The sequence below is a fragment of the Oncorhynchus masou genome, chromosome 12 (assembly GCF_036934945.1).
Source record: "Oncorhynchus masou masou isolate Uvic2021 chromosome 12, UVic_Omas_1.1, whole genome shotgun sequence".
NCBI classification, from domain to species: Eukaryota; Metazoa; Chordata; class Actinopteri; order Salmoniformes; family Salmonidae; genus Oncorhynchus; species Oncorhynchus masou.
In genome coordinates, this window is record NC_088223.1 from 46,733,212 (window position 1) to 46,759,221 (window position 26,010).

Consider the following 26,010-nt stretch of genomic DNA (forward strand, 5'->3'; position numbering starts at 1 on the left):
AACCTGCTCATTATGTTACTCTGTGCAAGGTGTAAGTGTTTGTGTTACTCATTCAGGTATGGCTTTGAGGGGGTGATCCTGTCCATCTATGGGATGAATCGTTCGGAGCTGGAGTGTCCTGGGGTGGTGTGTAAGTTCCAGAAGCCTGAGGAGGTTCTACAGCTACTGGACGTGGAGGATGCTAAGCTCTATGTAGACTTCCTGGTTCTGGGTGTGTTCTTCCTGGTCCTCAGACTGGCTACATACCTGGTGCTCAAATACAAAGTCATAGCAGAGCGATAAGACACATTACATTACTTTTTTTTGGAAGGTTTTATCTTTTTATTAAAAAAGGACAATAACTTAAGACCACAAATTATAGTTTCCCCTCCCTTACTATAAGTCATTTTAGTTTAAAATGTCCTTACAGTAATCCAATTTGTTTACAGTATTTAACCTTTATTATCCAACAATACTGTGTAAAAGAACTATACACAAACAAACAGATACCCAATATAGTAACTACAGTATAAAGCATGTGTCTCTATGGAATGAAGAGGAGATGTACAGTAGCTGGTGGGGGACAATCCCAACAGCCCACACTGCACTCCATCCAAGAGCTCAACTCCTGTCCTATTTACGAAGGTTAAGGATACACAAACCTCTTGGTCCGAGATGGGACAGGACTGTGTCAGTTTGTTTCCACCCGCAAGGCTACACTTCTCCTGTCCTTATACATTTCTACTGAAACCCAAAGACATCCCAAAGGACAATTTCACAAACACTGTGGCCGGACAAAAAGGTTGAAATATGGACATGTGGTGAACATGAGACATGAGAAGAGGACTTAAGGGCTGGGGGAGGTCTGGACTAAAGAAACTTGTCTGAAAATATCCCTCCCTCTCCTTTGGCTGTTTGCAATGGAACTGAGTCCCACTGGATCACAGAATTGGTCTTGGAACAGAGTTCCAGGGGTTTCAAATCAATGGACAGTGTTATCTCTAAAAGAGTATACACCAGAGATGGCAGAAAGACAGCCAGAAGATCCATAACAATATGTTGTCATTTGTCTCCATTTCCTGTGATGTCATAGTCTTCCCAGGATCTTTTGGGTAAGCTCACCACCCTGACTATTCTGGATGTGGACCACAGAATATGGCAGGTTTCATTATGTCAATTGAATCAAAGATGGATGGACATAAGTGGACTTGAGAATGTGAACTCCCTGACAGGGTAGTATGCAAGACTGTGCACACTTTTGGAGAAGTGTTGAGAATCTGGACACAGCCCCATAATCAGAATGCTTTTCAGATGAGGAGAGTGAGAGAGGGTGTGGGTCTACTTCCCAAACATTGACACTCAACATTATGTTTCTATTGTAACCATGCTGTGTTGTAGTTGATTGGGAGAACATTCCAGAATTGGACTCTGAAACATAGTGGATCTTCACAGAAATTTGACTGGACTGCAGCCCCCTCAACAGAAGATAATACAGTGTTTTTCTTGACATGAGGGGGACTTGATGGCTGAACTTAAGGAGTGACTTATTTTTTGTTTGTTTGTGTAATTGCAATAGCCAACTCTGTGGTAGACAATGTGTGCTTTCCTGCAAATCAAATGGTGTCACCATTTGGACCCAAGACAAAAAGCGTAAACTGCTTGTTTTTGCCTGTTAAAAAGAATGTCGACTCCTTCTCTTCTAGCACATGTGTGTTGTGAAAACCATTGTTGCTAGGTACTTGAGATAATGGCTGGGCAGTTTTTGTGCCTCTGCACTGGAATGGTCTGAGCTCTGTTCGCTTCATTGCACATTATTTGCACATAGACCATATGCTAACACTCATACACAGACATAGATACACACACGCACACACACACACACATGCACAACCATACACACAGCTATGTTTAGCCAAGCTTCTCTGTGTCACAAGGCAATGCAAATCTTTTTTTCCTTTTCCAATAGACTATATTGCTATGGAAAGATTTCTGACTCAAACTATGCTACGTCGTAATCCTCATTATAATTGGCACAATGGATTTATAACACCACCATGTCCTGTGTATTCAGAACTTGTAATAATAATGTCAGTATATAATCAAATGATTGTACAGTGAGTATGTTATGCTGTAAAGAAAATGTACAAATGCACTTTTTAATGTATGTTTATTGCTTCTTTTTTTGTATTTTATTTTATTTTTATATATCCATGTGAAAAGTGCTGCTTGAAGGGGTCAGCAACTAATTGTTGCATGATGATTTGTGGAAGGAAATAATGAACTATAAAATTTGAAACATTATATAGAGGAATGGTGACCCTCTCCAAATATTTACCCAAGTCGGTACCAGAGTTTTACTTGTTCTTTCTTTTTGACATTTACTCTGGATACCCATGATTCCTTGACAGTGATGGTGTACATTCTAAAGCAGGGATACAAAGATGTGAACTAGACAGCAGACACAGAAGTCTGAGGCTGTCTGAATAGTACTTACAGATATTGTAATTTCTGTTAAAAAAAATACCAGGATGTTATTATACCTAGTTTCAAGTCCATTGTGCAATATTCTATTATAGAGGGAGAGCCAGTTGAGTAGAAATGTATGTACTGTAACCAACTCTTCTATCATTGCCATGCGATGATACATTATGTTTGGCATGACAAGGAAGAAGAGTTGGCTACCTCACATACAGTATGGGACCAGGCTACAAGTGTGGTTGGGGAGCTGTATGTGAATTCAGCCTTAAAGCAGGATTAGAATGATAATGTATATTTAGTCTCTGTTCCTGTGGCTTAGTCTTAGTCTCTTAATAAAGGAAGACAACAGAACAGATTGTCTTGAATCTCTTACAAATAGCAATAGTCTCTCTGCTTTGTCAGTTTTACCTAATTTCTCCTCCTCAGATATTTTTTACAGTGCTCATGTTATGTCTCTGACCTGCTTAGTTGTTTTCTGTATGGAAAAAGATGCACATCCAACGTCTTTGTACAAGAGCTGGATATCCCCCCCAAAATATGTTCTGCAAATGATAGAGAATTCTTTGCTGTAGCCTATCCATGCTATGTGTGCAATACCCATCCAAGGGCATTTTATCTCTTTGCAGACTGATTTTAGGGCGAGAAGAATGTGACGTGCCACTGTGGCTCAGCCAGAAAATCTATCATGTTATGTTTGCATTGTGTTAAGCTCCGCATATGACACGTTTTGGGAAATGCCAGTCAGTGCAGAATTTTGCACTGTATTCATGCATGGCTAATGATGATCATTGATTATCCTTCAGAGTGTTGCACTGGTATGATGGGCAATGATTCTGCTGGATATTGATTATTTATATTCGAATAACAGACCGTTTACACCACCAAAACTTATTTTTGTCTTGTTGTGTTTATTTGGTTTGTTTATCATTCTGTTGATGTAATTGTTCTATCAACTTCAACAATGCAAGTTCTGTGTACTGAACGCAGTTCAGAAGATTACAATAAAGACAATTATTTATAACCTGTTCCAAGATAAGATTTGTTTGAATATTCATGTTTGGTGAGTTTTTTTAATTTTTTAATTAGAGGATAAACATAAATGTCCGATATAATATAGGAAAGAATATGTGACACCATTCTTTCACAAGAAATTCCGTAATTTGGTATTTTGTTGATGGTAGTAGAAAACGCTATCTGAGGCACCGCACCAGAATCTCCCAATCGGGTTCAGATCTGGTGACTGACAAACACACACCATCACACAACCCTTTACACACTCTATGTCCCTTTGAGACCCTTCTTTCAAAGTGGCTGAGATCTCTTATTCTATCCATGGTAGCCAAAATAATGGGAAACTGGGCCTTTCTATATATGACCCTAAGCATGATGGGATGTTAATTGCTTAATTAACTCGAACCACACCTGTGTGGAAGCACCTGCTTTCAGTATACTTTGTATCCTTAAATTTACTCAACTGTTTCCTTTATTTTGGCAGATACCGGTATCTCTTTGAACTACTGATGTCATCATCCTCAGCATCAGACAACAGCAGTTTGTGGGTAAGGGAGCCCCCTGCTGCCATCGGAAATGTATTTCAAGCAACAACCTTGTCTGATCAACAGCTGTTGATGGAACACTAGCCTATATACAGTTGAAGTTCAAAGTTTACATACACTTAGGTTGGAATCATTAAATCTTATTTTTCAACCACTCCAAAAATGTATTATTAACAAACTACAGTTTTGGCAAGTCGGTTAGGACATCTACTTTGTGCATGACACAAAATATTAATGTTTCCTACAATTATTTACAGATTATTTCACTTATAATTCACTGTATCACAATTCCAGAGGGTCAGAAGATTACATACACTAAGTTGACTGTGCCTTTAAACAGCTTGGAAAATTCCAGAAAATGATGTCATGGCTTTAGAAGCTTGTGTTAGGCTAATTGACATCATTTGAGTCAATTGGAGGTGTACCTGTGGATGTATTTCAAGGCCTACCTTCGAACTCAGTGCCTCTTTGCATGACATCATGGGAAAATCAAAAGAAATCAACCAAGACCTCAGAAAACAATTGTAGACCTCCACAAGTCTGGTTCATCCTTGGGAGCAATTTCCAAACACCTGAAGGTACCACGCTCATCTGTACAAACAATAGTACGCAAGTATAAACACCATGGGACCACACAGCCATCATACCGCTCAGGAAGGAGACACGTTCTGTCTCCTAGAGATTAACGTACTTTGGTGCAAAAAGTGCAAATCAATCCCAGAACAGCAAAGGACCTTGTGAAGATGCTGGAGGAAACAGGTACAAAAGTATCTACATCCACAGTTAAACAAGTCCTATAGCGACATAACCTGAAAGGCCGCTCAGCAAGGAAGAAGCCACTGCTCCAAAACCGCCATAAAAAAGCCAGACTACGGTTTGCCACTGCACATGGGGACTGTTACGAATCCCTTTGGCCCGGCAGTCTAAGGTGGATGGTAACGAGACCCATAACATAACTCATATAGTAGTGAAAAAGTATGTGAGAACGAAAAACCACAGACAATAAATTACAGTCAGACACTCATGGTGTATTTTTAAACACACGGTAAAGGGGAGCTGGAAAAGGGGCTGAGCTGGACCCAAGGAAAGAAATAAGTATTAAAAAACACCCCTAAGCTAGTCTACCTGCTTCAACAACAGCTAGCTAACTAACCAAAAATACAGTGGGTGGTCCACTCAGTTCTAACTAGTGTATTTAGACAAAGTTTACCTACGGGTAGTGTTTGCCCATGGGCAACTTGTCTTGGTACCCCCTTTCCCACCATCAAACAAACAGTCAAACACCATAACAAAACAACACTCACAGGATAACGGACAAAGTGAAATGTAGTTGCAAAAACCAAAAGCGAGACCTCTGCATACAAATAGAGAGGGAGTGAGAGAACGAGCTCAAGAGAAAACAACTGAATGGGTTTTTTAAACCAAGGGAAAGGGGATGTGTGTCACGTTCGGACCTTTATTTCCTTTGTTTTGTCCTTATTTAGTATGGTCAGGGCGTGAGTTGGGTGGGCAGTCTATGTTTGTTTGTTCTATGATTTGGGTATTTCTATGTTTCGGCCTAGTATGGTTCTCAATCAGAGGCAGGTGTCATTAGTTGTCTCTGATTGAGAATCATACTTAGGTAGCCTGGGTTTCACTGTGTGTTTGTGGGTGATTGTTCCTGTCTCTGTGTCGGCACCAGATAGGACTGTTTGGGGTTTTTCACATTTCTTGTTTTTGTAGTCAGTTGTTCATGTGTACAAATACGTATTAAAAAGAACCATGGACACTTACCATGCCGCATATTGGTCCTCTGATCCTTTTCGCCTCTCCTCTTCGGAAGAAGAGGAGGAAATCCCTCACAGAATCACCCACCAACCAAGGACCAAGCGGCGTGGTAAAAGACAGCGACGACAGCAGCAGCAACAACAGCGGCCGGCATCACAGGACTCCTGGACATGGGAGGAGATACTGAACGGAGAGGGACCCTGGGCACAGGCTGGGGAATATCGCCGCCCCAAAGCAGAGCTGGAGGCAGCGAAAGCTGAGCGGCGGCGATATGTGGAGGCAGCATGGCAGTGCGACAGGTACGAGAGGCAGCCCCCCAATTTGTTTTTTTGGGGGGGGGGGCAGACGAGGTGTGGGGCTAAGCCAGGTAGCAGACCTGAGCTCACTCCTCGTGCCTATTATAAGCAGCGCGTTACTGGTCAGGCACCGTGTTATGCGGTTAAGCGCACGGTGTCGCCAGTACGTGCCCATAGCCCGGTGCGCTATAGTGCAGCCCCCTGAGAGTGTCATGTGAGTGTGGGCATCCAGCCAGGGCTCAACGTGTCTGGTTGCCGGTACGCCGTTTCGGGCCAGGGTATCCTGCGCCGGCTCTGCAAGCTGTGTCTCCGGGGCGCTGGGAGGGTGCAGTGCGTCCTATGCCTGCGCTCCGCTCGTGCCGGGCAAATGTGGGAATGGAGCCTAAGGGAGAGGTGCACGTAGTAAGCACAAGATCTCCTGTGCTTACCCACAGCCCGGTTCAACCTGTGCCTGAACTCTGGAGGGTCCGGGCTAGAGTAGTTGTCCAGCCTGGGGAAGTGGTGCCAAGGCTGCGCACCAGAGCTCCAGTGCTCCTCCACAACCCGGCCCTTCAGGTGCCTCCTAACACCAAGCCTCCTGAAGGTCTCCCCAGCCTGGTGGTTCCTGTGGCAGCCTCACGCACCAGGCTGTCTCTCTGTCTCCTCCCTGCAGGTGGTCCTGTCTGTCCGGCGCTGCTGCCAGAGTTTCCCGCCTGTCCGGCGCTGCTGCCGGAGTCTCCCGCCTGTCTGGCGCTGCTGCCGGAGTCTCCCGCCTGTCCGGCGCTGCTGCCGGAGTCTCCCGCCTGTCCGGCGCTGCTGCCGGAGTCTGAGGCGCCAGAGCCCCTCTGTCCCGAGCTGCCCCTCTGTCACGAGCTGCCCCTCTGTCCCGAGCTTCCCCTCTGTCCCAAGCTGCCCCTCTGTCCGGTGGGGTCATTGAGAAGGGTGTCCATGGTTAGAAAGCCACGGAGGCGGACTATAAGGTGGACTAAGACAATGGTGAAGTGGGGTCCGCGTCCCGCGCCAGAGCCGCCACCGCGGACAAACGCCCACTGTCACACCCTGACCATAGTTTATTTGTATGTTTCTATGTTTTGGTTGGTCAGGGTGTGATCTGAGTGGGCATTCTATGTTGGATGTCTTGTTTGTCTATTTCTATGTCTGGCCTGATATGGTTCTCAATCAGAGGCAGGTGTTAGTCATTGTCTCTGATTGGGAACCATATTTAGGTAGCCTGGGTTTCACTGTGTGTTGGTGGGTGATTGTTCCTGTCTCTGTGTTTGTTGCACCAGTCAGGGCTGTTTCGGTTTTCGACGTTTGTTATTTTGTATTGTTCATGTTTTTTTCATCATTAAAGATGTATCGAACGAACCACGCTGCATTTTGGTCCGAACCTTGTTCCACCTCTTCGTCAGAGGAGGAGTTAGAAGAACCGCGTTACAGAATCACCCACCACAAACGGACCAAGCAACGTGTCAACAGGCAGGAGCCACAGGAGAAGCAACAAAGGCAGCAATAGCAATCACAGGACTTCTGGACTTGGGAGGAGATATTGGACGGAAAAGGACCCTGGGCACAGCCTGGAGAATATCGCCGTCCCAAGGAAGAACTGGAGGCGGGAAAAAGCGGAGAGGCGCTGGTATGAAGAGGCAGCGCGGCGAAGCGGTTGGAAGCCCGAGAGTCAGCCCCAAAAATGTCTTGGGGGGGGGGGCTAACATGGAGTATGGCTACGCCAGGTAGGAGACCTGCGCAAACTCCCTGTGCTTACCGGGGGGCTAGAGAGACCGGGCAGGCACCGTGTTATGCTGTGGTGCGCATGGTGTCTCCAGTGCGGGTGCATAGCCCGGTGCGTTCTATTCCAGTTCCGCGTATCGGCCGGGCTAGATTGAGCGTCGAGCCAAATGCCATGAAGCCGGCTCTACGCATCTGGTCCCCAGTGCGTCTTCTTGGGCCAGCTTACATGGTACCAGCCTTACGCTCGGTGTCCCCGGTTCGCCTGCATAGCACAGTGCGGGCAATTCCACCTTGCCGCACTGGCAGAGCAACCGGGAGTATTCAACCAGGTAAGGTTGGGCAGGCTCGGTGCTCAAGAGCTCCAGTGCGCCTGTACGGTCCGGTCTACCCAGTACCACCTCCACACCCCAGCCTTCCGGTGGCAGCTCCCCGCACCAGGCTTCCTGTGCGTGTCCTCGGCCCAGTACCACCAGTGCCAGCACCACGCATCAGACCTACTGTGCGCCTCGCCTCTCCAGCGCTGCCGGAGCCTTCCTCCTCTCCTGTGCTGCTGGAGCCTCCCGCCTGTTTAGCGCTGCCAGAGCCTTCCGCCTCTACAGCGTTGCCGGAGTCTCCTGCCCGTTTAGCACAGCCAGAGCTGCCAGTCTGCATGGAGCAGCCAGAGCTGTCAGTCTGCTTGGAGCAGCCAGAGCTGCCAGTCTGCATGGAGCTGCCAGTCTGCAAGGAGCTGCCAGTCTGCAAGGAGCTGCCAGTCTGCAAGGAGCTGCCAGAGCTGTTAGTCTGCATGGAGCAGCCAGAGCTGTCAGTCTGCAAGAAGCCGCCAGAGCTGTCAATCTGCATGGAGCAGCCAGAGCCGCCAGTCAGCATGAAGCAGCCAGAGCTGCCAGTCAGCGTGGAGCAGCCAGAGCCGTCAGTCTGCCAGGATCCGCCAGTCAGCCAGACTCTTCCAGATCTGCCAGTCAACCAGACTCTTCCAGATCTGCCAGTCAGCCAGACTCTTCCAGATCTGCCAGTCAGCCAGACTCTTCCAGATCTGCCAGTCAACCAGACTCTTCCAGATCTGCCAGTCAGCCAGACTCTTCCAGAACTGCCAGCCAGCCAGGATCTGCTGGATTCAACTACCTGGCTGAGCTTCCTCTCAGTACTGGGCTTCCTCTCAGTGCTGAGCTTCCCCTCAGTGCTGAGCTGCCCCTCAGTGCTGAGCTGCCCCTGTCCCGAGCTGCCCCTCAGTCCCGAGCTGCCCCTCTGTCCCGAGCTGCCCCTCTGTCCCGAGCTGCCCCTCTGTCCCGAACTGCCCCTCTGTCCCGAGCTGCCCCTCTGTCCCTTGTTATTTAGTAGGGTTGCCGTGGCTAGGAGGTCACGGAAGTGACAAGGTGGGGGAGGACTAAGGTGAAGTGGGGGCCACGTCCAGTACCAGAGCCGCCACCGCAGACAGATGCCCACCCAGACCCTCCCCGATAGGTTCAGGTTTTGCGGCCAGAGTCCGCACCTTGGGGGGGGGGGGGTACTGTCACGTTCTGACCTTTGTTTCCTTTGTTTTGTCTTTATTTAGTATGGTCAGGGCGTGAGTTGGGTGGGCAGTCTGTTTGTTTGTTCTATGATTTGGGTATTTCTATGTTTCGGCCTAGTATGGTTCTCAATCAGAGGCAGGTGTCATTAGTTGTCTCTGATTGAGAATCATACTTAGGTAGCCTGGGTTTCACTGTGTGTTTGTGGGTGATTGTTCCTGTCTCTGTGTCGGCACCAGATAGGACTGTTTGGGGTTTTTCACATTTCTTGTTTTTGTAGTCAGTTGTTCATGTGTACATTTACGTATTAAAAAGAACCATGGACACTTACCATGCCGCATATTGGTCCTCTGATCCTTTTTGCCTCTCCTCTTCGGAAGAAGAGGAGGAAATCCCTCACAATGTGATTGGGTAATGAAACAGGAGGAGGTGTCTTCTGATTGATGACTGATTGGGGAATGATGATTGCCACCTGTGAGGAGGGGAGAAGGTCGATGGCCGACCTCTTTGCCGAGATAGGTAACAGTAGCCTTCCCAAACTCACACTGCCAAGTTCAGGGTTAGAGAAGCAGTTGCCAAATGTTCACATACTACCCTTAGAGAGTCAACATGATCTGACCACTCAGACGAATGAATCACTAGATCATCAAGGTAGGCACTGCAATTGGGAACGCCAGCTAATACGGCGTTAACAAGTCGTTGGAAAGTAGCTGGTGCATTCCGCATCCCAAAAGCCATGACAGAGTATTGTAGGAAGTTGTCTGGGGTCACAAAGGCAGAAATCTCAGAAGCACGTGAGGTTAACGGAACCTGCCAGTAACCTTTTTTAAGAGGTCCAACTTAGTTACATAATTAGCAGCACCAACAGTGTTGATACAGTAGTCCAGTCTGGGTAACGGGAACGAATCTGGCATTGTGACAGAATTTACCTTTTGATAATCTGTACATAACCTGGACGTACCATCAGGTTTAGGAACCAGAATGCAAGGAGAACTCCAAGGGCTTGAACTTGGCGTAGCCAGGTCATTCTCCAACAAATATCTCACCTCATCCATCATTATCTTCCTCTTAGAAGCGTTGACACGATATGGGTGTTGCTTGATAGGGGCAGCATTTCCAACAATAATGTCATGTTCCAACATGCTTGTGCGAGAAGGAACATCATTAAAGAGACATGGAAAACTGTGTAGTAGCCTCACAATATCGTCGGCCTGTCCGCTGGTTAAATGAACCAGAGAGTGGAGAGACAGCAGCATTTCTGAGTTGGGCAATCTAACGCACTGCTGCTGAGTATTGCGCAACTCTAATCTGTCTCCATCAATATCATCAATATGACAGCCCACTATCATAGCAGCAGAAGCAGAGACAGAAGTACTTTCCGCTGTTTTTGAACTATCTAACTGGGTGATGGGTCGGGTGTGGTATGCCTTCAACATGTTAATGTGGCACACACGAGATTGGTGTTTTCTATCAGGAGTTTGAAGCACATAATCAGTTTCACTTAATTTCTTTTCAATTAAATTAGGACCAGAGAAACGAGCTGACAGTGAAGATCCTGGATCAAGCAATAACACCAGTACTTGGTCACCTGGCTGTAGTGGACGAGAAACAGCCTGTTTATCATAGTGTCTTTTTACACTCCTCTGTGAGGAACACAGAGCTTCCTTTGTGAGAGCACAGGCTTGGTGTAGGCGCTCACGAAGGTGACTAACGTAGTCCAACACATTCTAAATCAAATCCAATTTTATTTGTCACATACACATGGTTAGCAGATGTTAATGCGAGTGTAGCGAAATTCTTGTGCTTCCAGTTCCGACAATGCAGTAATAACCAACGAGTAATCTAACCTAACAATTCCAAAACTACTACCTTATACACACAAGTGTAACGGGATAAAGAATATGTACATAAAGATATATGAATGAGTGATGGAACAGAACGGCATAGGCAAGATGCAGTAGATGGTATCGAGTACAGTATATACAGTATATCACAAAAGTGAGTTCACCCCTCACATTTTTGTAAATATTTGAGTATATATTTTCATGTGACAACACTGAAGAAATGGCACTTTGCTACAATGTAAAGTAGTGAGTGTACAGCTTGTATAACAGTGTAAATTTGCTGTCCCCTCAAAATAACTCAGCACACAGCCATTAATGTCTAAACCGCTGGCAACATACTCAAACATTTACAAAAATGTGAGGGGTGTACTCACTTTTTGTGTATATATATATATATATATATATATACACACACACACACACACACACACACACACACACACACACACACACACACACACACACACACACACACACACACACACACACACACACACACACACACACACACACACACATCTATATTTATATATATATATATACTTTTGTGTGTGTATATATATATATATGTACACACACAGTTGAATATACAGTATACAGTGCCTTGCGAAAGTATTCGGCCCCCTTGAACTTTGCGACCTTTTGCCACATTTCAGGCTTCAAACATAAAGATATAAAACTGTATTTGTTTGTGAAGAATCAACAACAAGTGGGACACAATCATGAAGTGGAACGACATTTATTGGATATTTCAAACTTTTTTAACAAATCAAAAACTGAAAAATTGGGCGTGCAAAATTATTCAGCCTGTTTACCATTTTAAAAGGCTAATTGATCATTAGAAAACCATTTTGTAATTATGTTACCACAGCTGAAATCTTAATGAAGCAATAAAACGGACTTTTGAACGGTAGTGTATATCTATAATCCAGATTGTAAACATCAGTGTATGTGTGTGAAATGGTTTCCTTCTTTAGCCCACGTGTTGCGTGAGGTAGACCAAGGCAGCCCGGCTGAGATGGCAGGCATTGAGGAAGGAGACCTGCTACTTGAGATCAATGAAGAGACAGTGGAGTCACTGGGCCATGAGGACATAGTGGACAGAGTACGGAAGAGTTGCCAACAGTAAAGTTAACAACAAGGAATGAAACAGTCACAGCTCTTTTCTTGGAATTGAGCACACTAAAGCCTTATTCTAGTACAATTTTGCTTTGTAAGAAATTGGAGAAAAAACTGCCTGCAGAAAATATTGACCCCTGCCATCACAGCCCGTGGCCAAGAGTTTTACACGCAGGTAGCTGGGACCACAGTCATCCCAAGTGTGTGTGTGTTTGTCGCAATGTGCATACCCCGCCCATTTGAGGATCTGTCTTTTTCAGACATCAATTTCCTGTGTTTGAGGGGTGCCAAATCCACTTGTCACTTAAATCTTGCTGGATTAATAGCTTTCATTTTACTCCTGCAACTCTTTCATACTCTTGCTTGTGCCTGTTGTTTTTCCTTTAACGTGTCGTGGAAATTTCCTCTATTTACCAAATCATGAGAGCAAACCACACACAAGTCAGAGTTAGTTATCAAAGTCCATCTTTAATTATATGAGCTCTATCACAACCCTGTGACTCTCAGATCAATTCAGTGTCTATCAATGAATTCTCTGAGAGTCCCTTACACATTTCAACTGAGAACTTTTATAGCAAAGACACACAGGATAAGACAGCATCGGCATAATTCATTGTTCAGCTTTGTCTCCTTTCTCAAACTCAGAACCATAAACCAATCCTCCATATCAACAGGCATATATCAAATCCATCATATCTTGACAAGATCACAGAGACACACTGACTGGCACACAGACATTGTGGAGCCAAGAGATACACGCTTGACCTCTCCCCTCTCTCCGGCCCAAACAACTTAGTCTTGACATAGAACAGACACTGCAACCCCGCCACAGTATTATACAAAAATAACATTCTGATGAGAAGTAACTTACAACCATATGATGAACACTAAAACATCTTACCTATGTTACCAACCAATTCTGATTATTCCCCAACAAACGTTACGGCTGCGGAAATGTTTGTGATGACCTGTCAAACACATCCTGGTAATGGCTGAAATGTGCTCAATGGAATACATTGTCTTTCAAGAATGCTAAATATTAGTCTGGGATTTTAAGCACTGTCTCGATCACTTACATCACAAAATAGAGAATAACTTTAATTTGATGGGTGTTCATTGTTTGTGTAATTGAAAAAAGTAATAATTTATTACAGTTTAAAAGTCGACAAATTAGATGTTACATTTAAAAAAAAAAGTTACATTTGAAAATAAGTTACATTTTACAATAAATTGAATACCTGAATTCCCACCAAAATCCCTGAACCCCATTCATTATTATTCTGTGCCGGTAAAATTATTTATTTGCTGTAATTCAGTCAATATATGATGGATTATAAAATATCTAAAAGTTTGGAATGTCTTCCATTGTCCAACTGTTGCATTTATTAGAATTGTTTTTAAAAACGTGTAACAACTTTGATGACCATTGCTAGTGTTTGTGTGGTAGGGCTTAATAAACATCCTTGACTAAAGGGTTCCAGTTTAAATTATAACCAGTGTAAGCAGGCATTTAACATATAAAGTACATCTAATGAGTTAATATTGTTCTCTTTGTTATGTACCCTATTTTACTCCATTCAGTTGGATCTATCCCATCTGCTCTTCTGTGGGAGTAATGCAGTTGAACAGGTAAAGGAAAATGAGAACCTAGCCCCACCACCACTCCGAGTTGTAGTGGAGGTTCCAAAGGAAGAACCAGTTGTGCTGTCCACTGTGCCTAGTCCTGTGACCAGTCCACGGCTTTGTGTTCTCCAGAAAGGACCTCTGGGTTTCGTCATTAACTTGGGCTGTGTCCAGGACACCCCTGGAATCTTTGTAAGCCAGGTAGGGCACCATAGAACACTCATGGACACACACTAACTGGTGGGCAGCTCAAGGACCACAAGTGAATTAGACATTTTTCTCTCAAACCAGAGATTGCACTGAATTATTCTACTTACAAAGAGCTGAGAATAATTATATTTCTCATTAAATGTAAGGTAAAAAAGGCCCAATATAAGGTAAAAAGGGCCAATGCAGCTGTTTTGATGTCAATGTCAAATCATTTCTGGATAGAAATGAGGTACCTTACAGTTATCTTATTCTATCAATATGGTCAAAAAGAAACAAAAATAGCAAAGAACAATTTCTCAAGCAACAATTTTGCTAGGACTGTCTGGGAGTGGTCTGAGTGAGGGTCCTAAATTGGACAAGACTAATGGGAGGGATATGCAACCTGAAAACTAGCTGTTAATGTCAGAGAGGTTTAAAACTCACTTTGTTATTGGTCTATTAACTTATACTGCCTGGTGATGGCCAGGCAGGCCAAAACTCCATCCCACCAAAACAGGCAGAAATTCAGGGTGGTCTTTTCTTACACCAAAACTGCATTATCATAATTTTCACAATTTCCCAGTATTATTCCAATCTCTTAGTGTGGAAATATATATAAAACACAGGACAATCACGATTTTGATTGCATTGAGGTGAAATGATACAGTTGGCTTTCTAATATGGAAATTACCTAGATGTTTTGGGTCATCTAGGTGGCGCTGGGGGGCTCTGGGAGTAGAGCAGAACTTTTGGTAGGGGACGTGGTGATGGAGGTGAACGGACAGAACATGGAGGAGAACTGTCTGGAGGATGTGATGGTTCTGGTTCAGGAGGGAGGACATTCTCTTTCTCTTCTGGTTGTGGAGAAGAGTGGGTACAACAAGCTCGGACAGAGCCAGAGTCCCTTTACTGCTGTAGAGGCTACAGTGAGAGAACATGTCCTTAGGAAATTGTACTGTAGCCTACGTATTTATTATTCTTTAATAAATTATCACATCTAATTAATCTTGTATCGCTACAGGTGGAGGAGGAAGCATATCTGCCCTGTGAGTGACTGAAAATGACCCAAGCATTTACAGTGGGGAGAACAAGTATTTGATACACTGCCGATTTTGCAGGTTTTCCTACTTACAAAGCATGTAGAGGTCTGTAATTTTTATCATAGGTACACTTCAACTGTGAGAGACGGAATCTAAAACAAAAAATCCAGAAAATCACATTGTATGATTTTTAAGTAATTAATTAGCATTTTATTGCATGACATAAGTATTTGATCACCTACCAACCAGTACGAATTCCGTCTCTCACAGACCTGTTAGTTTTCTTTAAGAAGCTGTTCTCCACTCATTACCTGTATTAACTGCACCTGTTTGAACTCATTACCTGTATAAAAGACACCTGTCCACACACTCAATCAAACAGACTTCAACCTCTCCACAATAGCCAAGACCAGAGAGGGTGTAAGGACATCAGGGATAAAATTGTAGACTTGCACAAGGCTGGGATGGACTACAGGACAATAGGCAAGCAGCTTGGTGAGAAGGCAACAACTTTTGGCGCAATTATTAGAAAATGGAAGAAGTTCAAGATGACGGTCAATCACCCTCGGTCTGGGGCTCCATGCAAGATTTCACATCGTGGGGCATCAATGATCATGAGGAACATGAGGATGGTCAATATGGCCAAACATTTCTATTTTTGTTTCATCAGACCAGAGGACATTTGTCCAAAAACTACGATCTTTGTCCCCATGTGCAGTTGCAAACCGTAGTCTGGCTTTTTTTTATGGCAGTTTTGGAGCAGTGGCTTCTTCCTTGCTGAGCGGCCTTCCAGGTTATGTGGATATAGGACTCGTTTTACTGAGGATATAGATACTTTTGTACCTGTTTCCTCCAGCATATTCACAAGGTCCTAAATAAAGTGTTAGACATTAGTATTTTAACCTCTATCCATGTAGTTTGACGGTAGATTGTTATCATATTAGATTATCGTTATTTGATGAATGCATTTAAACTTGAATATGTTGATGCAATTTGGCCTCAACTTGGAACTTCTGTATTTTACATCATTGAACATGGATGTTCTAAATGATGCTACTTGAAACTGCCAATTAATAATGACTGCAAAATTGGAAGTGATGCTTTTTTCCCCCACTATTATTTGTATTTCTCACCAAGAATGGAAATTGACATAATACAGTGTCTTCAGAAAGTATGCACACCCCTTGACTTTTTCACATTTTGTTGTGTTACAGCCTGAATTATCTAGATTTATTTTGTCACTGGCCTTACACACAATTCCCCAAAATGTCAAAGTGGGATTATATTTTTTTCACATTTTACAAATTAATTAAACATGAAAAGATGAAATGTCTTGAGTAAATCAGTATTCAACCCCTTTGTTATGGCAAGTCAAATTAAGTTCAGGATCAAAGATTAGCTTAACAAGTTGCATGGACTCAGTCTGTATGCAATAACAGTTCTTAACATGATTTTTGAATGACTTCCTCATCTCTGTGCTCCACACATACAATTATCTGTAAGGTCCTTCAGTTGAGCAGTGGATTTCAAACACAGATTCAACCATAAAGACTTGGGAGATATTCCAATGCCTCGCAAAGAAGGGCACCTATTGGTAAATAAAAAAGCAGACATTAAATGTCCATTTTGAGCATGATGACGTTATTCATTACACCTACAGTGCCTTGCGAAAGTATTCGGCCCCCTTGAACTTTGCGACCTTTTGCTACATTTCAGGCTTCAAACAAAAAGATATAAAACTGTATTTTTTTGAGAAGAATCAACAACAAGTGGGACACAATCATGAAGTGGAACGACATTTATTGGATATTTCAAACTTTTTTAACAAATCAAAAACTGAAAAATTGGGCGTGCAAAATTATTCAGCCCCCTTAACTTTGGCTGCGATGACAGCTGTAAGTCGCTTGGGGTATGTCTCTATCAGTTTTGCACATCGAGAGACTGAATTTTTTTTCCCATTCCTCCTTGCAAAACAGCTCGAGCTCAGTGAGGTTGGATGGAGAGCATTTGTGAACAGCAGTTTTCAGTTCTTTCCACAGATTCTCGATTGGATTCAGGTCTGGACTTTGACTTGGCCATTCTAACACCTGGATATGTTTATTTTTGAACCATTCCATTGTAGATTTTGCTTTATGTTTTGGATCATTGTCTTGTTGGAAGAAAAATCTCCGTCCCAGTCTCAGGTCTTTTGCAGACTCCATCAGGTTTTCTTCCAGAATGGTCCTGTATTTGGCTCCATCCATCTTCCCATCAATTTTAACCATCTTCCCTGTCCCTGCTGAAGAAAAGCAGGCCCAAACCATGATGCTGCCACCACCATGTTTGACAGTGGGTATGGTGTGTTCAGGGTGATGAGCTGTGTTGCTTTTACACCAAACATAACGTTTTGCATTGTTGCCAAAAGGTTCAATTTTGGTTTCATCTGACCAGAGCACCTTCTTCCACATGTTTGGTGTGTCTCCCAGGTGGCTTGTGGCAAACTTTAAACAACACTTTTTATGGATATCTTTAAGAAATGGCTTTCTTCTTGCCACTCTTCCATAAAGGCCAGATTTGTGCAATATACGACTGATTGTTGTCCTATGGACAGAGTCTCCCACCTCAGCTGTAGATCTCTGCAGTTCATCCAGAGTGATCATGGGCCTCTTGGCAGCATCTCTGATCAGTCTGAGCTGAAATGAGCTGAAAGTTTCGAGGGACGGCCAGGCCTTGGTAGATTTGCAGTGGTCTGATACTCCTTACATTTCAATATTATCGCTTGCACAGTGCTCCTTGGGATGTTTAAAGCTTGGGAAATCTTTTTGTATCCAAATCCGGCTTTAAACTTCTTCACAACAGTATCTCGGACCTGCCTGGTGTGTTCCTTGTTCTTCATGATGCTCTCTGCGCTTTTAACGGACCTCTGAGACTGTCACAGCGCAGGTGCATTTATACGGAGACTTGATTACACACAGGTGGATTGCATTTATCATCATTAGTCATTTAGGTCAACATTGGATCATTCAGAGATCCTCACTGAACTTCTGGAGAGAGTTTGCTGCACTGAAAGTAAAGGGGCTGAATAATTTTGCATGCCCAATTTTTCAGTTTTTGATTTGTTAAAAAAGTTTGAAATATCCAATAAATGTCGTTCCACTTCATGATTGTGTCCCACTTGTTGTTGATTCTTCACAAAAAATACAGTTTTATATCTTTATGTTTGAAGCCTGAAATGTGGCAAAAGGTCGCAAAGTTCAAGGGGGCCGAATACTTTCGCAAGGCACTGTAATCACTGCAAAGATACATGCGTCCTTCATAAATCAGTGGCCGAAAAGGAAGGAAACCACTTAGGGATTTCATCAATTTGTGACTTTAAAATAGGTACAGAATTTAATGGCTGTGATAGGAGAAAACTGAGGATGGATTAACAACGTTGTAGTTACTCCACAATACTAACCTAATTGAGAGTGAAAATAAGGGAGCCTTTACAGAAAACAGAATCTCATGAAGACAAAGTGTTATGTTTGGGGCAAATCAAATACAACACATTACTGAGTACTACTCTACATATTTTCAAGCATAGTAGTGGCTGCATCATGTTATGGTTATGCTTGTAATCGTTAAAGACTGGGGAGTTTTTCAGGATAAAAAATAAACGGAATGGAGCTAAGCACAGGTGGTTTTCCTAGAGGAAAACCTGGTTCAGTCTGCTTTCCACCAGAGTTATAGTTTTGACGTAAATCTGCTTGAAAACCTATGGCAAGACTTGAAAATTGTTATCTAGCCATGATCACCAACACATTTGACAGAGCTTTAAAGAATTTTGAAAAGAACAATGGGCAAATATTGTACATTCCAGGTTTGCAAAGCTCTAAGAGACTTACCCGGAAAGACTCACAGATGTAATCTTTGCCAAAGGTGATTCTAACCTTCACAATTTCGCAGTGGTGTGAATACTTATGTAAATGACATATTTCTGTATTTCATTTTCAATAAATGTGCAAACATAAAAAATAAAAAAAATGTGTTCACTTTGTCATTAAGTTGTATTGTGTGTAAAAAAAATGTTATCCATTTTGAATTCAGTCTTTAACAACAAAATGTGGAATAAGTCGAGGTCTATGAATACTTTCTGAAGGAACTGTAACATAATACATAGGCCTGTATATAAATGCAAAAAACCCAAAACAATAAGCATAAAAAAATTACATTTGGACATACAAATAATATGAGGCCAATATGCCTCACAATTGATTAATATTTCAGCTCCCCAAGCCCTGAGTGCATCCTTTCCCCCAGCTGCTCTGATATAACAAATTAAATCGGTGAAAGCAATATGGCAGAAGTCTGCTATAGTGTTGTGTACTTATCCAGTGTTTTTTCAGATCAGATACAGTGGAAAGAAAGTGTGGAGATTTACCGACACTTGGTTCAATTTGTTACAGTCTGTTGTTGCCATGAAAAAAGGATTGTTCACCTTTGAGAAGGATTACGTGGGGGAAAAGAATAACAAGCACACACTAGTTTACATCCATTCAGTGTCCACGCGTTACATGAGGCAGCGCTGCAGCTATTTCTGTTCAGGCAATTCATAAGGCAGCCCCACTTGAAGGGTCCTTCTAGCTGGAGGTGACATTCGCAGTTGCAGCAGACAAGCCGGTAAGAGAAGTCGTGAAAATTACTCAAAATAAAGCATCATGGCACAGGCAGTCCAGAAACTGGTGGCCAAAGTACCTACTTTGATCGGAGGTAAGTCTAATTATTTCGTTTGGACATTAGCTAAACCTTGACGCTTTTAAACATGCATGTTATTGCAGTCCAACTGACAGTCAAGCTTGCATGGCCTGGTTCTGCTGTCAATGTTAACTACGTTAGCACATTCTCCCGACTGCAACTAACTACTCAAACTTGATAACTAGCTAACTAACAAGCCGTCCCCCCTTAATCATGAATAAAAATGTGTCTCCAAATTAACATTAACTATATGAGGTTACTCATTTTAGTACTGTAGTTAGTAACTAAGTTAGCTTGTTATCTAGCTGGCTAACGGTATAGTAAATAACTTAAGTTACCTAAGTAGCCTCAGATTTAATATTTGATGTAGGCAGTTAGCGAAATGTCAACCTCATGTGTTCTGACAATCTGAGTCACCTAGCTCTCAACTGTAGTCTGATTTAATCATGCTTTAATACCAAATGTAATTGGTATATACAGCCTGAAGCCAATGCCTGCAAAATTCGTGTAAATGGACGGCAGGTAGCCAAGAGGTTAGTGTTGGGCCAGTATCTGAAAGGTCGCTGGTTCGAACACCCTAACCGACAAGGTAAAAAAGGTGTTGCTATGCCCTTCAGCAATATACGTAACCCTAATGTGCTCCACGGGCGCCATACTACTATGGCTGACTCTGTAAAAGAACACATTTTACTGGATGGTGTATGTGACTATATAGTACCAGTCAAAATACTTATACCAGGGTTTTAATTGATTTAAAAAAAAAAACTGTTCCAAAAGTCTTGAAGGAGTTCCCACATGCTGAGTACTTGTTGGCTGCATTTCCTTCACTCTATGGTCTAACTCATCGCAAACCATCTCAATTGGATTGAGGTCTGGTGATTGTGTCGGCCAGGTCATCTGATGCAGCACTCCATCACTCTCCTTGGTCAACTAGCCCTTACACAGGCTGGAGATGTTGGGTCATTGTTCTGTTGAAAAACAAATGATAACCCCACTAAGAGCAAACCAGATGGGATGGTGTATCACTGCAGAATGCCATGCCTGGAATTCTAAATAAAACCCTTGAATGAGTAGCTCTAATAAATGCTAAACTATTCCTTACAAGCACAGGTTGTCTGTGCAGTTTGTTCTTCAACAGCTCGAAATATGGTTTCGTTTGCCACTGAGGTAAAGTTAGTTTAATATTTGGTTCTCTTGTCAATAGCTATTGAACAAAGCATGCCACGAAATTGTATTTTGAATCGGGAGGACGGTGAACAATCAACTTTTTTTGTTACCTTTTTTAAAATTCTGATTTCAATCTAAAATGTTTTTGAAATGTGGATTGTTCTCCACTGATTCAGAATATACAATTTATTGTCATGGCATACAATAACTTGACGAGAACCAAATGTCCAGTAAGACGTACTTTACCTATGTGCCAACCCATGTAAAACTGACCCATATGCCTACCGGCTCTCTAAAAGGTTGGGTAAACGATACTTTCCTGTGGATATTTTGTCCAGCAGCTGATGGACAAACCGCACAGACAACCAGTAGAGTACTTTTGTCTTTTTATTTATTTTTAGATGTAATTGTATCCAACATTCTGTCTTGTAAGGAATATTTACACATTTTTGCAGGCATTGGCTTCAGGTTGTATATACCAATTTGTGTATCTCACCTGTAAACTCTTATGCTAGCTATGTTTCTTGTCTAGCTTGATCCAAGTGTTCAGCAGAGGACACATTTCATGACATGTATATTGTTCTTTCAGCCGCTGCTACCTACTCCAAGCCCCGTCTAGCAACCTTCTGGCACTATGCTAAAGTCGAGCTCGTGCCCCCTTCCCCTGCCGAGATTCCCCAGGCCATTATTGGGATCAAAAACATTGTCACCGGTGTCAACAGTGGACGCCTTGGACAGACCACAGTGAAGGTGAAAACTGGGGAGATTGTTTGAATAATTGCAATACTGTATAAGTAGCTAGCTATTTCTTTATTTTACCCATTGGATTCTGACTGGGTGTTTAACAAGGTAGTCCCTTCATAAACAAAATAAGTGCTTCTTAAGATTGCCGTAAGCCACAGTCCACTAGAGTAGACATTAGGTCTACACCGTAACCATTTGGGAAATATGGAATTGTCTCTGAATAGATTCACGTTGTTTTAAGGTGACTTGCTGGTATGTGTGGGATTCATCTGAATATGCTTTTGTTACAGGATGCATTCAGAAATGGATTGGTGTGCACTGAAGTGTTGATGTGGTTCTACATTGGAGAGTGCATCGGGAAAGGAGGCATTGTTGGATACGCTGTATAAAGCGGGCTGTCTGGTTGCTCTGCTCTTAACTTCCACCTCAACTGGAAATCCAATTAATAAATGTGTATTGTTTAAAGAACTTTAGCACTGTAACTTGGAACATTTACAACTATCATGACACTACAGGACAGCTATCAAATATTGAAGTTGCCAACTTTCTTCTGAAACATTTTAGTGGGAAATATACTGAAAAAAAAAATAGACTCATAAGATTTTACTGAGTTTGAGTAAATCAGTTAATTTAAGTGTTAGGCCCGAATCTATGGATTTCACATGACTGGGAATACAGGTATGCATCTGTTCAGATTCCTTAAAATGGGCCTCACGATCTTGTCATGTCATTTGTGTATTCAAGTTGCCAATGGATAAAATGCAACTGTTCGTTGTCTGTAACTTATGCCTGCCATAACACCACCATGGGCCACTTTTAAATAAGTTGACAGCAAACTGCTCAAACGTCTGCGGTTGGATGGACTGCCATATTCTAAAACGAGTTTCCAACTTATGGCAGGGAAATGAACATTAAATTCTCTACCAACAGCTTGTGGACATTTCTGCAGTCAGCATGCCAATTGCAATTACATCTGTGGCATTGAGACAACTGCACATTGGAGTGGCCTTATTGTCCCCAGCACAATGAAGGCCTAGCAACCTGTTATTTAACCTTAACTAGGCAAGTCTTAAGAATTTGTTCTTAACCCACTGTTCCTAGGCCATCATTAACTGCCTTGTTCAGGGGCAGAACAGATGTTTAAATCCCTCAGCTTGGATTTGATCTCGTCGGTTACTAGGCTACTTGCCGGCCCAGGTGTAATGTAATGATTGTGCTGTTTCGTCAGCTTCTTTATATGCCACACCTGGATGGTGGATGGATTTTCTTGACAAAGGAGAAATGCTCAATAACAGGGATATAAACATGAGAGCAATAAGCTTTGTGCATATGGAACATTTCTGGGATATTTTATTTCAGCTCATGAAACATGACCACATTACATGTTGCATTTTTTTTTTCAGAATTTATAAAAGACAATTTTAAGCATTTGTCTGCACACACAATATCCAAGTGCAGTTGAAAGATTTCATTTCTGGTTACTTTTGCCACCAACTTTAGAAATAGGGTGGAATTATGTTTTGGAAAAGCACAAGTGCAGCTGATTCATTAAAGTTAAGATACCTGTGTGTTAAAAAAAAACAAGTCAGTGGTTGCAGAGCCTTTGACTGCAGAGTATCTAGTGGAGTCTAAATCCAACCTTCGATAGATGAAGCTTTGGTTTGGGATGATCTTAAGTAATGATAGACATCTCCTCTCGCTCCCGGCTCTCTGACAGCGTTTGCACAATGTTCTCCAAGTACCTGCGGAACCCCTGCCGCACATCCTCAGGATCTTCCTCCAGGTTAGAGTGACTCAATGGTAACCTGTTCAAATGCGAAGCTACACACGACAAAACATGTCACCCAAGAAATGCAACTGATAATTGTCCTCAAATGGTATGAATTGAAAAGTAGTGGTGTATGGCCTGTCTGAAGGCCCAGTGCAGTCAAATGTGATTGGGTTGGAAAAACAAACATTTAGTTTTAGTGTAAGGGCTGTTTGAAAAGAGCCTGAAATGTCCACCTGTTTTGGTGGGATGGAGTTTTGGCTTTCCTGGTGACATCACGAGGTGGTATAAGTTAATATACCAATAGGATTTTCAAACCTCTCAATAACAGCTAGTTCAGGTTACATATCACTCCCATTAGGCTCATCCAATTACGTCCCTCAGACCACTCCTACACAGCCCTAGCAAATTTCTTGCTTGAGCATTCGCTATTTGTTAAGCTACTTTTACCATTTTATTTGGAAAAAATAACAGTAAGGTACTTAATTGTTACCTATACATGATTTAATAGAGAACTGCTACATTGGGCCTTAAATGGCATGTACTCGCATAAGGTTGCTTTAGCAGCGGGGGCATTGAAAATATTGAAATGTCATTCAAAGGAAAGATGCTCCTACAGTGCACAAGAAAAAGATACAATGTAACAAGCTTGTTGATAATTAGTCCTACCTAGGTTGGGTCGTCCATTATCTACTCCACTACCAGGCTTGTGGTGGGCCATCAGTAGACACTGCCTGTCCTGTAGCCCCTGTGAGGAGATGAACATGGAGTACCATGTCTCTACTTCCGTTAGGTGGCGTGGCATGTCTGGGTTGAACACTATCACCACACCATTGGAGTCTTTCATCAATGCAGGCCAGCACGACTCAAACCTGCATCGGAAACGACAATTTGGAAGAATTGTAGCTTTGATTAGATTGACATAACTGCAATGCAGTACTCTTTGCTGTGAATGGTGGACAGAATAGTAAATTACACTACTGAAACGGTTATTTGACTAATTCTGTTGAGCAAATTTCTGTGTTCGGTGTACAGTTCAGCTGTGAAATTAGTTTGAACCGTGTTTGAAAAAGCACTATTGGCCCTTACTTGAAATCTCCAGCACAGTCCCAAAGTTCCACCTCACATGTCAAGGATTTGTCCCCACTTCCCTCATACTGAGATTCAAACTCCAGTATCCTTGGAACAACACAATGGTTAAATGGTGCACAAGCCATCATTTGGAGTTGTAGACATCTGCTACCAAGCTTTTGCTGATTGACAAATCTGATGCTGGAACTGGGAGATATGAGCCCTCAATTTACCTGACACCTTGAGTAGGACAGTATTCCCCTCCTACTGTCTCCACGGTGTCAGAGATAAAGTTGGCTATAACCGTTTTTCCAGACTGAAACACAACGGAAGATCTGTTTCATAAATTTTCACTGGAGAGAAAAATGCCAATATCTTTCATTTACAACCCATCTAACCTAGCCTGGTCTCACATCTGTTTGTACTCTTGCCAACTCCATTGCTGTAATTAACAAGTGAGTGTTTGGAATGCAAATTCCATAAGTAGTCAAAGAGAGCAGAAACAGACTGGCACCCATGATACATCGTACCCAATGAATCCAAACAATTCATCATTGCTAGCCAGCCGCAAAATAAATACCTAATGTGTAAATGGCTCTTTCGTCTTACCTCACTTGGTCCAATTAAAAGCAGTTTTGCTTTGAACATCTCTCCTTCACTTGTGTTGATAGCTTGTCCAGATTAACGTTAGCTAGCTGCTAGGCGTTGCTGGCTGAACAAATCTGCTAACGTTAGCTAATTATCAGTACCAAGCTGCTAAATGCAAGCTACTCAACAATGAAAAAGGTAGATAACTATATTTTAAAACAATATGCAAACTTTCTTCTGATTCCAATACTTTATAGTTCTAGCACAATATATAGCTAACACATGCAACGTAAAACATCCCTAGCTAAATAGCTCGTGATGACGTGTGTAAACATATTCGTCATCTATGGTTTCCAAGGCAGACGGGTGGCCCCAGGGTTGCCAGGTAATAAGAGCAACGACCACTCAAAACCAGGCAACAAATCCTGTAAACTAAGCACTTTTTTCTGGAGCAAGAGTAGATGCTACATTTATCCAATAAACCCTTTTCCGTAACGTTATCGAGCAACGTAATATCGACGTAATTTGTAACGACGTCTCCATCAAATAATTATTATTGCCAGTTTAACATGAAATTAAAGGAATGTGTCTATGCCACAAGAGAATAAAATCATTCAACCGTATTACTCCCCAGACCATTTTCCATTAATGGATGTCGATTTAAAGTGGAATTGACAGCGTTTCAGCACATGAAATCTGACCATATACACCCCCGGGAATAATATGCCACTTTTCTTTTTCTATTTTTCTGACAAGCGGTCTTTTTTTATTGTCATAAATTCATAGAATCAAATCAAATTGTATTTTTCTAATGTGCCGAATACAACAGGTGTAGGCTTTACAGTGAAAT

The 26,010-nt window shown here is 42.5% G+C and overlaps 3 protein-coding genes across 6 annotated transcripts in view; 2 read left to right on the top strand and 1 right to left on the bottom strand.

Annotated features, from left to right (window-relative positions):
- The window catches only part of abcg4a (ATP-binding cassette, sub-family G (WHITE), member 4a), a 41,304-nt gene extending 37,826 nt beyond the window's left edge, over window positions 1–3,478 (top strand). For both annotated transcript variants that reach the window (XM_064980768.1, XM_064980769.1), the window contains one exon: window positions 57–3,478. In XM_064980768.1, the coding sequence (XP_064836840.1) occupies window positions 57–282 (226 nt within the window). In that variant the 3' untranslated portion in view covers window positions 283–3,478. The remainder of the gene's footprint in view (window positions 1–56) is intronic.
- Window positions 3,479–19,688: 16,210 nt separating this feature from the next.
- On the top strand, window positions 19,689–22,201 carry atp5l (ATP synthase, H+ transporting, mitochondrial F0 complex, subunit g). Its single transcript, XM_064980787.1, has 3 exons — window positions 19,689–19,837; window positions 21,579–21,739; window positions 22,024–22,201. The coding sequence occupies exons 1-3, from the start codon at window positions 19,786–19,788 to the stop codon at window positions 22,120–22,122; spliced, it is 312 nt and encodes a 103-aa protein (XP_064836859.1). The 5' UTR covers window positions 19,689–19,785; the 3' UTR covers window positions 22,123–22,201.
- Window positions 22,202–23,061: 860 nt separating this feature from the next.
- ift22 (intraflagellar transport 22 homolog (Chlamydomonas)) lies at window positions 23,062–25,742 on the bottom strand. Of its 3 annotated transcripts, XM_064980783.1 has the most exons (5): window positions 25,182–25,734; window positions 24,806–24,888; window positions 24,591–24,680; window positions 24,171–24,373; window positions 23,062–23,554 (listed from the first exon to the last, which is right to left on the bottom strand). In XM_064980783.1, exons 1-5 carry the CDS (start codon window positions 25,218–25,220, stop codon window positions 23,406–23,408), a joined length of 564 nt encoding a protein of 187 aa, XP_064836855.1. In that variant the 5' UTR covers window positions 25,221–25,734; the 3' UTR covers window positions 23,062–23,405. The 3 variants fall into 3 exon arrangements, with proteins under 3 accessions (XP_064836855.1, XP_064836856.1, XP_064836857.1); XM_064980784.1 differs by lacking the exon at window positions 24,806–24,888 and having other exon boundaries at window positions 25,182–25,729; XM_064980785.1 differs by lacking the exons at window positions 24,591–24,680; window positions 24,806–24,888 and having other exon boundaries at window positions 25,182–25,742.
- Between the last annotated feature and the right edge of the window lie 268 nt (window positions 25,743–26,010).

Excerpts from the sequence above, each read along its gene's own strand:
- atp5l (XM_064980787.1), top strand. The coding sequence starts at position 19,786 with ATGGCACAGGCAGTCCAGAAACTGGTGGCCAAAGTACCTACTTTGATC. Across the intron at positions 19,838-21,578 it reads AGTACCTACTTTGATCGGAG|CCGCTGCTACCTACTCCAAG; the intron begins GTAAGTCTAATT and ends TTGTTCTTTCAG. Across the intron at positions 21,740-22,023 it reads TTGGACAGACCACAGTGAAG|GATGCATTCAGAAATGGATT; the intron begins GTGAAAACTGGG and ends CTTTTGTTACAG.
- ift22 (XM_064980783.1), bottom strand. The coding sequence starts at position 25,220 with ATGTTCAAAGCAAAACTGCTTTTAATTGGACCAAGTGAG. Across the intron at positions 24,889-25,181 it reads TTTTAATTGGACCAAGTGAG|TCTGGAAAAACGGTTATAGC; the intron begins GTAAGACGAAAG and ends GTTGTGTTTCAG. Across the intron at positions 24,681-24,805 it reads TGTCCTACTCAAGGTGTCAG|GATACTGGAGTTTGAATCTC; the intron begins GTAAATTGAGGG and ends TGTTGTTCCAAG.